At 44.2% G+C, this 12755-nt stretch overlaps 1 protein-coding gene across 5 annotated transcripts in view; it reads right to left on the reverse strand.

Moving 5' to 3' along the window:
- LOC120513318 (CREB binding protein) overlaps nt 1–12755 on the reverse strand; it is a 95463-nt gene that overhangs the window by 55764 nt on the left and 26944 nt on the right. For all 5 annotated transcript variants that reach the window (XM_039732628.1, XM_039732631.1, XM_039732627.1 and 2 more), the window contains one exon: nt 887–1063. In XM_039732628.1, the coding sequence (XP_039588562.1) occupies nt 887–1063 (177 nt within the window). The remainder of the gene's footprint in view (nt 1–886; nt 1064–12755) is intronic.

The following is a 12755-nucleotide window of genomic DNA, read 5'->3' on the forward strand; positions in this document are numbered from 1 at the left end:
TGTTAATCCAGTCACAAGCTCCTTTCCATAATCATAAACAGTAAATGACAGATGATATTAAAGATTTCACAGCATAACTGGAGGAAAATTAGGAAGTGATTCTCTAAAATAAGGAGAAAAGAGGAAGTTTATTGCATCCTCTTGCCTCTCATACAGAGCTTATTAGTGACAGGCAGGTAGCAAATACAGTGATGGAACAGCAAGCATTGGTTGTGCCAAAAAATAGCATTTTTTGATTTAAATTAAAAAATAAGCAATTTGCAGGTCTTACAAGTTTCTATAGTAACTGCTATCATGTATAAGAATATAAAATGCAACAAGCTGGAGTTTCCATAGAAACAACACAAGCAGTTTGATTAATACGCAACATCCTGAGACAAATGGGAATATTTAATTTAACTTTATAAAGAGAACTCTGGTAAACATCATACTATAAACTTGCAAGGTGTCCTAGTAAGAACTGTTCTTGCAAGTCAGCCACAGTATAAAGTGAGAAGCATCTGGGGTGTTCACCACATCAGTTTCAAAGGATATGAGGTAATATTTAGTTTCAGGAAGGTGGTGATGTACCCAACATATTCTAATTGACACACAGAACCTGAAGAAGACATTTTTATCTGGTTTAAAAGTAAATATACCAGCAAAAATGAAAGGATGCAATACAGTTTTTATAACTGTGATCCTTGAGAAAGCATAACCACTGCACAAAAATGGACAGAAGTTTTATACACGCACTGCAGAGCGGAAATGAGGAACCACGGGACAACTCTGATGCTTAAATGACCACGGAGAAGTAATTTGAAAGTGTTGCAGAAGCTGGATCACCCAAGAACTCAGAAAGCACTAGGAAGAGGTAAAGAATGCTGGAGCAGCAGGGACAACTCACCATGTTTGGCACACTGGTGACGGGAGTACTCTTGATGTCGGCAGGGAAGGGAGACAGACTATTGGCCATGCCTGGCTTGTTCGGCAACTGAGGATTCACTCCTGCAGCTCCCATCTGCTGCCCTCCAGTTTGACTGAAAGGTTGCCCAAAGGGAGTAGTGTTACCTGTCATTCCCAGCTGGAAAAGAGTGAATGAATGAAATGATTAGAATTTTTGTGATTCCAAAGGGAGATTAAAAAAATCCAAACATATGTCAAATATCCGTCTTTGCATGCGCAGAGACCAAATTCCAGTGTAAGTTTCTCAATATTAAATTCTCAGTATTAAATTCACAATTTCACAACTTTTACCAAGTTAAAATATATCCTAAAAAGATGTTTTACAAATATACACTGCTGTGTGGGGCTGAAGTCTTGCAATTCAACTTACAAAATCAAAGGAAAACACAAGATCATCCTTCTCAATCCACATGAATAGAAATTACTTTTTCCAACACTACAGGAACTTCAGTAGAGCAAACAAACTTCAAATCCTGTGATACTTTGTGCATTCTGAGCACAAAGCATGACTTTGCACACAGACAGATGGGAAGGGAGGGGAATATATAGAGGCATCGAGCAAATGGTTATCAACTTATGTTTTGGTACTCAAGGAGAAGTGTCTGAGCAAAAAGATGTCTAAGACTGACAAACTTGATAAATGACACCCCAAGATCTCCTCAAGACTAGAAAACAGAGACTCAACTCCCCCTGAGATTGGAGAGAACACTGTACACCCACAGAGCCACTTGGCCTGCAGGAGTCTTTCCCCATGGTAAAATCTCCTCCACTGGAACCACAGAACCACTGAGGCTGGAAAAGACCTCCAAGACCACTGAGCCCAACCTGGGACCCATCACACCTTGTCACCCAGCCCAGAGCCCTGTGTGCCACGTCCAGGCTTTCCTTGGACTCCTCCAGGGATGGGGATCCCACCACCCGCCTGGGCAGCCCCTTACAATGCCTGACCACCCTTTCTGGGAAGAAATTCCTCCTGATGTCCAACCTGGACCTCCCCTGGCACAGCTTGAGGGTGTTCTCTCTCATCATGTCCCTTGTTCTGTGGGAGCAGAGCAGAGCCTGAGCCCTCCTCTCAGGGAGTTGTGCAGAGCCAGGTCACCCCTGAGACCCTTCTCTTCTCCAGGCTGAGCCCCCTCAGTCCCTCCCATAGGATCTACTCAATAGATTACATTTGCTCACCCTCCTGCTTCACACTGGGAGGATTTCTAGGTGACTTTATGACCTGGTCCTAAATATGAATCCAACCACTGAGAAAAGCCTTTATTTGAAATAGTAAATCCTATTTTATTTTCCTCTTCCCTTTACCTCTCCAGCCTCTTCTTCCTCAACACAAAAATGGACAGAATGGTGTTCTATGGTCCTGGTCCATTCCCTTCCCTTGCCAGCAGGGACTCAGGGACTATTTCCATAACTGGAAGAAGGGCTGCTCACATCAGCTTATCACTGGAACAGCCTCATAATGAGGGATTATTCAGGGGTTGCTTTTTATGCTTACAGGAATCGGGCTGAACGAGCTGTTGAGGAAGCACCAGTTACAAGCAGCAAATTACACTGGGGCAGAGTCCAATAAACACAATTTGACTGGGCCTTGTCCTCTTTGTCCCTGTACTTTGTACCCTCTGGTTTCAGACAGCTGGCCCTGCCACTCTCCAAGCAGCTTTATGTTAAGAAATGCTTCCTTTCCCTGCATCCTGCCCAGTGACTGTTGCCAGATTTGGGCCTTTCTTCATGTACAAGACGTTCTATCTTTACACATTTAAAAAATCCCAAAAGCTGTTACTTTGCAATATATGAGGTTATCAAATCTGTGCTGTGTCCCAGAGTATAGCTGAATAATTCAAATAGCAAGTAAGACCAAAAATTAGCATCTAAAGTTTAGTCCCAAGACTGCCTTTAAAGAGAAGTGGTGTTAGCTGCTATCACATTGCACAAATATCAAGAATTTAATTTTCCGTATTTCTGTGTTTGTTTTGCAGACTGCATGTTCAGAGAAATTATTTTAATTATTATTTATTACACCACAGATTTTGGCAGCTTTCTCTGAAGAATTAATAGCAAAGCATTCTATAAAATTACCCACTCAACCCACTATTTCAGACAAGGTATGAGAAAGTGTCATCTGATAATGACAGCTGTTCATTAATGCTGTAGGGGTCTATCAGATCAACAGGGAAGAAAATCTCTGAAACTAAAAGTGAGATTCTGAGAAAGCTTAGGAGAACTACTGAAACCTTTCAGACGCCAGAAATAGGAACATTAACTCTGGGGCTGTTAGTCAGTCCCCTCATGTCTAATTCCTAACTACAAACTTCGTTGTTGGAAGGACTTTGCCCTTCCAGTCTTCTTTGAACTTGCTTGAAACTTTGGAGGAGTTTTTTGAATGGAATAACATACAGACTTTTCTGGCAAGCACCAGTACACTTGCTGCAGATCTTTACAGTCACCCCAGCACTGGGACAGCTGTGGGGAGCCCAAAGTGGGAGACAGAAATGCTGCTCAAACCTCAGAGCCCTCCCTGGGCTGGCAGCTCACGGATGGAGCAGCCTCAGACAGCAGGGAGGAGATGGAAAAGGCTCAGAGCAGGCAGTGAATGCCCAATGGATGTGCTGAGCTGGGAAGCCTGGTGTTAAAGGCTTCTGGCACAATCTTATCCAGCTGCATTTTCAAAGAGCAGAAGAGAGATTTTCTTTGGGCAGTGAGAATGCTGAGCAAATTTACCTTAAATTTAAGTTCTCGCTCCAAAAAGAAACAGAGAGGTGTTCTCATTATCAAGAAATATTAATGCTGTTTAATTGAAGAAAGAATGTTTAAAAATAGATTTTTAGGAAAAATGTTAGAAATAGTTTGGTCTTGAAAGACAGTTTTAAAGTTTGTTAAAACTCTAAATGACTAGAAGATTCCAAAGCACCAAGGCTCTGCAATCCTAACAAGTACCACCACATGGTTGTTTCATTTTATTTTATCATTTCCTTTCCAATAGGTCTTGTTATTAGACAGATCACAACTCTGTACAACAACAAAGCAACCTTTCAAATCTTCCAAGATGAGTGATTAATAGGAGGAGGATAATTTTTCCTACTCTAGGTGGTCATTAAGTAATAAATACTTGATTGAAATTTTAAGAAATGCTTTGCTATTCTTTGAAATCCAGCTGGAAGCAGAGTGGCTTCCATTTGAAACCTTGTATTTAGGTTAACTGCTCTCTGCCACATTGTATTTCAGTGTCCAAAGCTGTGCTTTCATAAGGGAAAGGAACGTAAAGCTAAAGCATTATACCAGTCTGAAACTTTCAAAAACTAGCAACATTTGCTAACATTGTAAAACATCAGACTTGCCTTTTAACCTACACTTCACTTTCGTAAATTACTGACAATGAAACAAAGTACTAAAGACTTGTTTTTTGTTTGAAGTTCTTTTTTTTTTTTAATAGTCTGAATAAGTGGAAAAACCTTTCTTAGGTGGCAATTACTGAAGTAAATATGGAGACAAAAATTAGCAGGGATCATGCTCAAGATGAGTTTATTAAAACTGATAAATGTTTGTGGTTTCAGGGGGGTTTAAACTCACTTTCTCCTGTGAAGAATTCAAATTAACAGGACTGTGATTTCCAGAGACTAAGAACGCACAACACAATGTGAGACCTGTTTTTATCCATTTTTAACAGCTTCCAGCCAAGTCTGGGATCAGCCAGGAGTTTCAGTGGCAGAACAACCTGCTGACAAACAGCACTGGGATCCAGAGCTGTTCCTGGTACCCTGAGGAGCAGCTGGGAATTGATTCCCAACACAGCCAGGTAGGGACTCCAGCAAAGGAAAGCACAGTCAGCTCCTCCCTGGTGGGAAGGCAGCAAACAGGAGGAGGAAGGAAAGGAAGAATCAGGCAGATCCCCGAGTGTCACACACTGAAAGACACAAACTGCAATTCCTGGTTAATTATCTTTAATGCTGAGCCCAGTGACTTCTGTGGAACTTTAAACCATGGCTGACTGAAATCTCAAAAACAACTGGTAAATATATGCAGAAGACTGAACCCACACATTGTAAAGAGTTTATCCTATTTGTTTATTCTGCAAACGGAAACTGGCAGCTCCGAGCAAAGGACTCAGAAAGCTCCAACACCCCAACTCCTGCCTCTGCTCCCAGGGGATTTTCCAGGCATGTAAGGGAAGGCAGATACTCAGAAGACCTTTGTTTTTATATTTCTGAAAAGAACTCTGATCTCAAAATAGTTTAGGGGAAGATTACCCCTGAGGTAATTAAAGTCACCAAAGAAGATAAACCAGCAAGAACACTGGTTTTAAACTGGTTAACCAGTTTACAACCTGGTAAGAATGGTCATTTTCATGGGGAACTCTGAGCCACCACAAAGATTTGTATTTGGCTTAAAGCTTGTTAGATTTACTTTTCTAAAAGGAAGGGAAGCAAAGAGTAATCCAGTGTGAGCTGTTTCTTTTTCCACCTGCATGGAGCAGGCATGGATGTGCATCACAGGGCTACTCCACCTTCCATCCAGTGCATCTCCATGTCACCAAGATCTGAAAGCTTCTCTCTGGCAATTTGGGTTCTGTTGTTCACTCCCATTTTGTTCCATGCTCATGGATGTTCCCTGCAGGTTGCCTTTGCTCTCCTCCATAATTTCATCTCCTTTCTCTTCCTGCCACCATTTTCAGCCCTGTTCCCTGCACTCCATCCCATGGTGGCTCCTTTCACCCCACCTCATCCTCTGCAATTCATGTCTTATACTTCTGTTTCTGTGCTGCAGTTTTGGGAAAATCTTGCTTCTTTTGCCCAGCTCTTTGTGGTCACAGCTGCATGAATTCTGAGGGGGTAGAGCAGACTTTCCCAAGAAGTGTTGTTCTGTTCCACCAGCTGCAGTGGGGGAGATAAAGGGGTGTATCCCAAAAGCAAGTTAAGGCTAGGGGTGCCTCAAGAAGGAACACGATTAATGCAGGACACCACCTTAAACACATTATTTCTGCTCTAAAACAGTTCTCAGAAATATGATAATGACACTCTCCTTTAATGGAAAAGAGGCATTTAATTTAATAATTCTGCTATCCCAGGAAGACAAGTAGATTCTGTTCCCTTTTTTATCACTATGGCAACTCTCTAAGATACTGGAATCTATTACTGAGTGTGGATAGGAAATAGGCTATTTCACTCTACTCTCACAAGCCAAGGAATGTACAAACTTCCAAGCTGAAACCCCCCCAGCACTTCAAACCTTTGTTCAGCTGCCTTGGCCTACAGGAGCCATCACACTGCAGTGCTCTGAGCAGCAGCTGTGGGAGGTGCTTCTCCTGTTTTACTTATTCTCTTCAAAGCAGAACAGCAATTCCACCTCCTCTAGTTCCTGGAGTTTCATAGATTTTATAGAGGAAGCCTGTGACCAAACCTACAAACCTCACCTGAGGGTGCAGCTCAGAGGCGATGTGACCAGTGAGAAGTTCACCAATCTAATCCTGAAGACACCTTTTGGAGCAGACTGGATCTCCACACTGCTTTTAAAGCTTCCTTTTCCCCTCCCTTCTCTAGCAACACTGACACACCACAGTACTTCCTCCTCCAGCCCAGCATCAGGGGCATGGGTTGTGCTCCCTCTTGTACACCAAGTGTTCAGGCTGTAAATAAACTCTACCCTTCCCTCCTCCTTTAAGTTTTTATCAACTGTCCCCTCACCTCCAGCAGCACAGCTCTCACTCCTGCAGTTCAGGGTACTCCACATTCCTCCAGGGCTCCCAGGCCATGCAACCAACACAAACCCCACTCCCTGCTACAGGCACATCATTTCCTGCTCCCTTTTTAGCCTCCTCTCCAAGGCACTGTCAGAAAGCTCACAACTGCATGCAGCTATGCTCCTTGCAATCCCTTTTCCTTTGGGAAATTCTGCTCTCCTCTCTTGCTCCAGCCCACTTTTCACTCCAGGGTTTCCAAATTTAATAAAAGGTCTGGCAGGACAGACTGAGTTCAGCCTCAATTTTCCTGTGAGAAAGAAAGCACCTGCATTTGCGGACATGTGCCAAGGAGCAGCACACACCTCTGATAATGCTCCTGGGTTTGTATCTTATACCACCACTACCTTCCTAAAGTTAATACCATCATTCATTTTTTTTTTAAAATTAGCTGGTCCAGACAGATTAGTCAAAAAAACGCCAAACACTACCCAAAACAAACATCCAAAGCAAGAAACTTATCACCAAGTTAAATGTTAATTTTAATTAAATTTTGAAGCACTGACTCTGTACAAAAATGGAAGGAGGTTATTGTGGCCAAGTATTTAAAACCAAAACAATACCATGAGATTTGGACTGAGCTGACAACAGAAAAAATACTGAAAGGTTGATATGAGAATCAGAGAACTCAAAGCAGCATGGGCTCAGTGGAAAATAAGCCTGGCTGAAGTAATCTGATTATGATCCAATCCTATAAAATAAAAATAGTTATCATTAATATTCAGTTCAGTATCTGCTGGATTTTTTTACTAGAAAACAGCCTGGAAAGAAAGGAAGAAAACGAGACAAGCTTGGCCAGACTTTGAAAGCCATGAATCTGCAAAATACTTGAAGAGGAACAAATGTGAGCTCTCAACATGCCAACAGGAGGGATGAAAAGACAATTGGATAAGAGGAAAGTGCCATCATTACGTGTCTGGAGTGATGGGAATGCTGCTGCAACAACGACCAACACGCTGTAGTAGCTCAGGAATGACAAGTAAAAATGACAGAATCCAGAGAGGCCTCAAGTAGTGTTCAAAGGACTAATGGGCATGGGCAAAGACAGGCTAATTGCAATAATAGCCTAATTAATTTAGCTTACTAGTTAAGCTTATTAATTTGCTTATGTTATTAAGGCAAGGGCTGATGTGAGTCTAAAGTACTGATTTTGAGACTAAAAAGGTGATACACAAATATTTTCTATTTAGCAAAGACAGATCAACAGGTAGGAGTAGAAACTCTGTAGCTTCAGAGCCAAAATTAGAAAAAAAAGGAAGTGACTACCACTGAAATCATTAAGATTATATTAATGTTTTATTTAAATAGTGTGTGCTTCTACTCATCAACAGGAGTTAGTTCACAAAAATCATAAGGCCTCTAATCAGAGATATCCTGTCTTTGTACCACTGCCATTTCCATATGCTCTAGTCTTTATAAAATGGAACCTTATAATAGAAAGATAATTACAAATTCTCTTCTGCTTGTCCAGAGACAACACCAAAAGATGAAAAGAAAAAATTATCTCTGGAAGCAAAAATAATCTGAGACTCTGACTAGAACCCATTAACCAAACTCAGGGAACCAAGTCCAGGAAGGCAGAGGTGTAGAACAGAAGCCAAAAAATGAATCAAAATTGCACCCTCGTGTGTACCCCAGAACTGTGTTACTGAGCACGCTGAGTGCAGCTCCAGGTGATGCTCTTGTAAAGACATGAGATCATACAGGATGGACTGCAGCACAGAATTCCATCCACCCCTCAATCCTGCAGCAATTAAGTCGCCTCTTCAGACTGACATTGATTGCAGGATCACAAACCAGTTACACTGTTAGTTAGGCATCCCAGGGAAACTGCACATCTCCTCCCCCTCCCTCAGATCAATTTTTCTCTAATCACTTTGGAAATCGCTGGTCGATTTGACCCATTTTTCTTAATGGCCTCACAGATAATTAAGTTCCCAAGATTACTGAGCAGAGAGATGGACAGGTAGATTATGACACAGCCCTGGTTCTGGCCAGGACAGATTTATTTTTTGCAGTAGCTGGGAGGGGGCACGTCCAGGACACAGAGGTCATTCTGTACCACCTCCCATCACTGCTGAGGGCAGGAGAAAGGGAGTCTCTACCAGGGAGAAGGGGTTTTCTGAGCATTTTGCATGTGAATCATTCACCTCTCTTTGTTTTCTTATCTCACTGCTGTTTCTTGCTCTAATCTGAACCCGTGATCTTTGCCTTCTGTGCCTCTCTCCTCTCTAGCCCAGCGCAGGGGGAGGGGGTCAGGGACAGTCTCAGTTGCAGAGCTCGAAATTGGGGAACGCCACTCTTAAACCACAACAGCTTTATCTGGAGCCCAGCGAGAGGCTCCAAGGCTTGAGATAACAACAGATCAGCCGAAACGAGTTGGAAACAAATTTCTCTGAGCATTTGCTGTATTAGGCACGGAGCTGGTCACAGCGCTGCTTTTCTGCTCCTGTGGGTGTGGTATTTAACCTGTTTCCTCAAGTGCCCATCATAGCACTGTTCTTCAGAGCAGGGAGAGGCAGCAGGATGGCTTTGCTGCTGTGCTGTGGGGTATCAGCTCATGGCACGATCACATGGAGAGCGATGAGGGTCGTTTGGGATGGGTGTGCAGCGCTGCTCTCCTGCCCTCGCCTCGGCACTGCCTTTAGGGAATCCTTTCATTATCGTACACAGTCTGTGGGGGGACAGGAGAGAATGGTTTTCCCCCAGCTTTCCATTCTCATTTCCTCCTTCAGGCCTGTCACAAAAGTTTTTGAGGTTTTTTAATTTCCCTCGGCTGTTAAGTACACAATCCATGCAATGGAAGTTTGCATGGAGTGAGCCATGGCCATAGCCCAGCTCACTGGCAATGATGTCAGTGAAATGAGAACAGGGCTTCAGGGGACTCCTTAACTCTGCAAGATGAAGATCATCTTCTTTCCTCCTGACCAACCTGTGGAAGGACTGACCAAGACTGTGGACAGACCAGTTTGTGCAAACTAGAAAGTAAAAGTCCCATGTGGACACCAGTACAGACCAGAATCTCTACTACTGGAGCAAGGCAATTCTGGTCCTACCTGCATGGTCACAGAGAGGACATGAAGAGGGGTGAAAATCCCTCCTTCTGCCCTGGCAGCACGAGCATGAGAGTTGAGAGGAAGAACAACCACCACAGGAAGTTCTTCAAGGATAAGTGCCCCTCAAGTTTCCTGTGGGCACGTCCTCAGACAGAATGAAGGGCTGATGTTATTTCACATTCTCTTGAAGAGACCTCTGGTTCATATGTGCAAGAAGAGAGAAACAAGCACCATGATCAAAACTAGAGGGGCCCTGCTCCCCAGCCAGGCAGAGAAAAGGGACTGTTGGATTTCTTGGGCTGTGTGGATCCATGGCCTAGCACATCAGACACACAAGAATACAAGGCTTAGTTGACACTGGCATACAATGTCCCCTGATCCCACTGAGATCCATAGGGACAGAATCCATCTGTTTCTGGGGTGGCAGGGGGATCCCAACAGCTGATTGTACTGAAAGCTGAAGTGAGCTTGGCTGGGAATAAATAGCAAAACACTCCATTGTGACTGGCCCAGAAGCCCCAGGTAGCCTTGGCCTGGATCACCTCAAGAGAGGTATTTCAAGGTCCCAAAAGGGAATCATAGGGCTTTTAGAAGAGCTGCTATGGAGACAGAGTTTGACAGCTGAATTCCTTGTCTGGTCTCTCAGGGGACCCTTCTGCTGTGAGACTCAGGAGGGATGAAGAACAATAAGCACTGATCACTACCACAACAGTGCCCTGTTGGCCTCATGGCACCAGCTGACCCTCAGGGACCCCATCCATGGGATGGGCTGTGGATTGGAGAGCTCAGCCAGACCTGCTCCCCTTCAATAGCCCTACACAACCAGTGTGTCAGTCCAGTGGAAAGTGCAGACTGACAGTGGACTATGGTGGCCTGAATGAAGTCACACCATTACTGGGAGATGGACGTGTCCCAGGGGTAGAAACACAGCTCCACTACTAGTCATGGACTGATCCAGACTGCACTGGAGAGGGTGAGGCTCCAGAACATTCACAGCATGTTGATGAAATCATTCTATGGGAGAACAGGGCAGAGGAAGGTTTTGATAAGGGGGAGAAGATAATCCAAATACTCCTGGTTTTGCCATAAAGCAAAGTAAGATTAAAGGCCTGACTGTAGGTTTTTGGAGGATGCACATTCCAGAGTACAGATATATTGTCAGCTCTCACCATCTTGTGACACGGAAGAAAAATCACTTCAAGTGGAACAACACTTGAAAGTGAACAACAACAAGCTTTGAACAGATCAAACTAAAGGTTGTTCAAGCAGAAGCTCCTGGGCCAGTCAGGACAGGAAAGGATGTAAAAACCATGCTCTACAGTCAGGGAGAATGGTCCTTCCTGGCAAGTCTGATAAAAACTACCTGGGGAGACTTGAGGATGACCCCATGGGTTCTGGAGTTGGGGATACAAAGGATCCAAGGCCTGGTACACCCAAACTGAAAAAGAGATCCTGGCAGCCCATGAAGAGGTTCAAGCTGCTTCCAAAGTGACTGGCACAGCTTCTCCTGGAACCCTGACTACCAGTGCTGCCTGGATGTTCAGAGGGTAAGTGCCTTTCCTACATCATGCTATGTGAGCTCCTGAGGCAGTCTGCAACTGGCCAACAGCAGCCCTCCTGCCCTGGAAGGCACCTAGGACAGATAGAACCCACAGCCATGGACTAAATGAACTCAACAAACATCTTGAGGGATGGCCACTGACTACAGAAACAGTATTTCTGCTTGTGGGAGATGTGTGTGTGTGTGTGTGTGTATATATATATATAAATGTATGTAGCTAGTTGGAAGGTGTAGGAATTGGACACGAATACATGGTATGGAACAAGGGTTAACGTCCTGGTTCTAGCCAGGACAGGGTTAATTTTCTGCAGTAGACAGGACACTGAGGTTATTCTGTACCACCTCATGCCATGGCCAAAAACCAGGAGTCTCTTCTGGAGAGAAGGGGCTCCTCCTGATAACCCAGTGAGGCAGCAGGAGGGAGAGGGGGTAACGCTGTTCTGAGCATGCAAATCACTTGCCTCTCTCATATACTTTCATTATTAATACCATTGCTGTTCCTGTTTCTTATCTCATTGCTGCTTCCAGTAAATTGTTCTTATCTCAGCCTGTGATCTGTGCCTTTTCTGCCTCCAATTCTCCCCTCCACCCCACGGCAGGGAAAGGGGGACTGAGTAAGTGGTAGCACGGGTTGGAGAACCTCAGTGGGAGCATTAAATTTGGGAATAAACCACGACAGACCTGCAGACTGACACCTCCATGAGGGAAGGCACAGAGACCTCTGCCATCACCCTCTGCATTAGCAGCAGACACTACCCAGGGCTCCTGAGGAGCCACCACCATTGCCAGCATTGTCCTGTCAGCACCTCAGAGATTCTCCATGAGGGAAGGCACGGAGACCTCTGCCATCACCCTCTGCATTATAGCAGCAGACACTATCCAGGGCTCCTGAGGAGCCACCACCATTGCCAGCATTGTCCTGTCAGCACCTCAGAGATTATCTGAGGACACGGGAGGGAGCTGAAAGCTTGACAGGAAACAGTTGGAGACCCCCGTGGTGGGGGGGCTGTAAAGAACTGCAGCTTCCACAGTGGCAGTGTGAGGACACACAGCCCCAGCCTACTGGGTGTGCTACTCTGATCTTTCTAGCAATAGAAAAACAGCAAGATCAGGACAGCAGATTTGGTTTTTTCCTAACCAAACTCTTCCCACACCTCTGAACCTGACAAAATAACTGCAGGAAGAAGTCACAAAGTCAGCCTTTTAGTGAGCCACCACTACCACTGTATTATTCTGGACTTAGTCTATGGTATAAAAGCTAAAAACCAACTGAAGTCCCAGATTAATAATTTAAATTATTTCAGAGAACAGAACATGCCTGTCATAGTTAAAGATGAGAGAGCAGAGGCATCCTAGATCTGATCTGTTTTGATAAGAGGCCAGATCTTCACAAACTAACAGCAGTGTTGAAGAGTTGCATACGTGAGAGCTTGGCTGTTCACCAGTGTAAATTGCTCTAGTA

The sequence above is a fragment of the Passer montanus genome, unplaced genomic scaffold, assembly GCF_014805655.1.
Source record: "Passer montanus isolate IOZ18808 unplaced genomic scaffold, ASM1480565v1 scaffold8, whole genome shotgun sequence".
Classification (NCBI taxonomy): domain Eukaryota; kingdom Metazoa; phylum Chordata; class Aves; order Passeriformes; family Passeridae; genus Passer; species Passer montanus.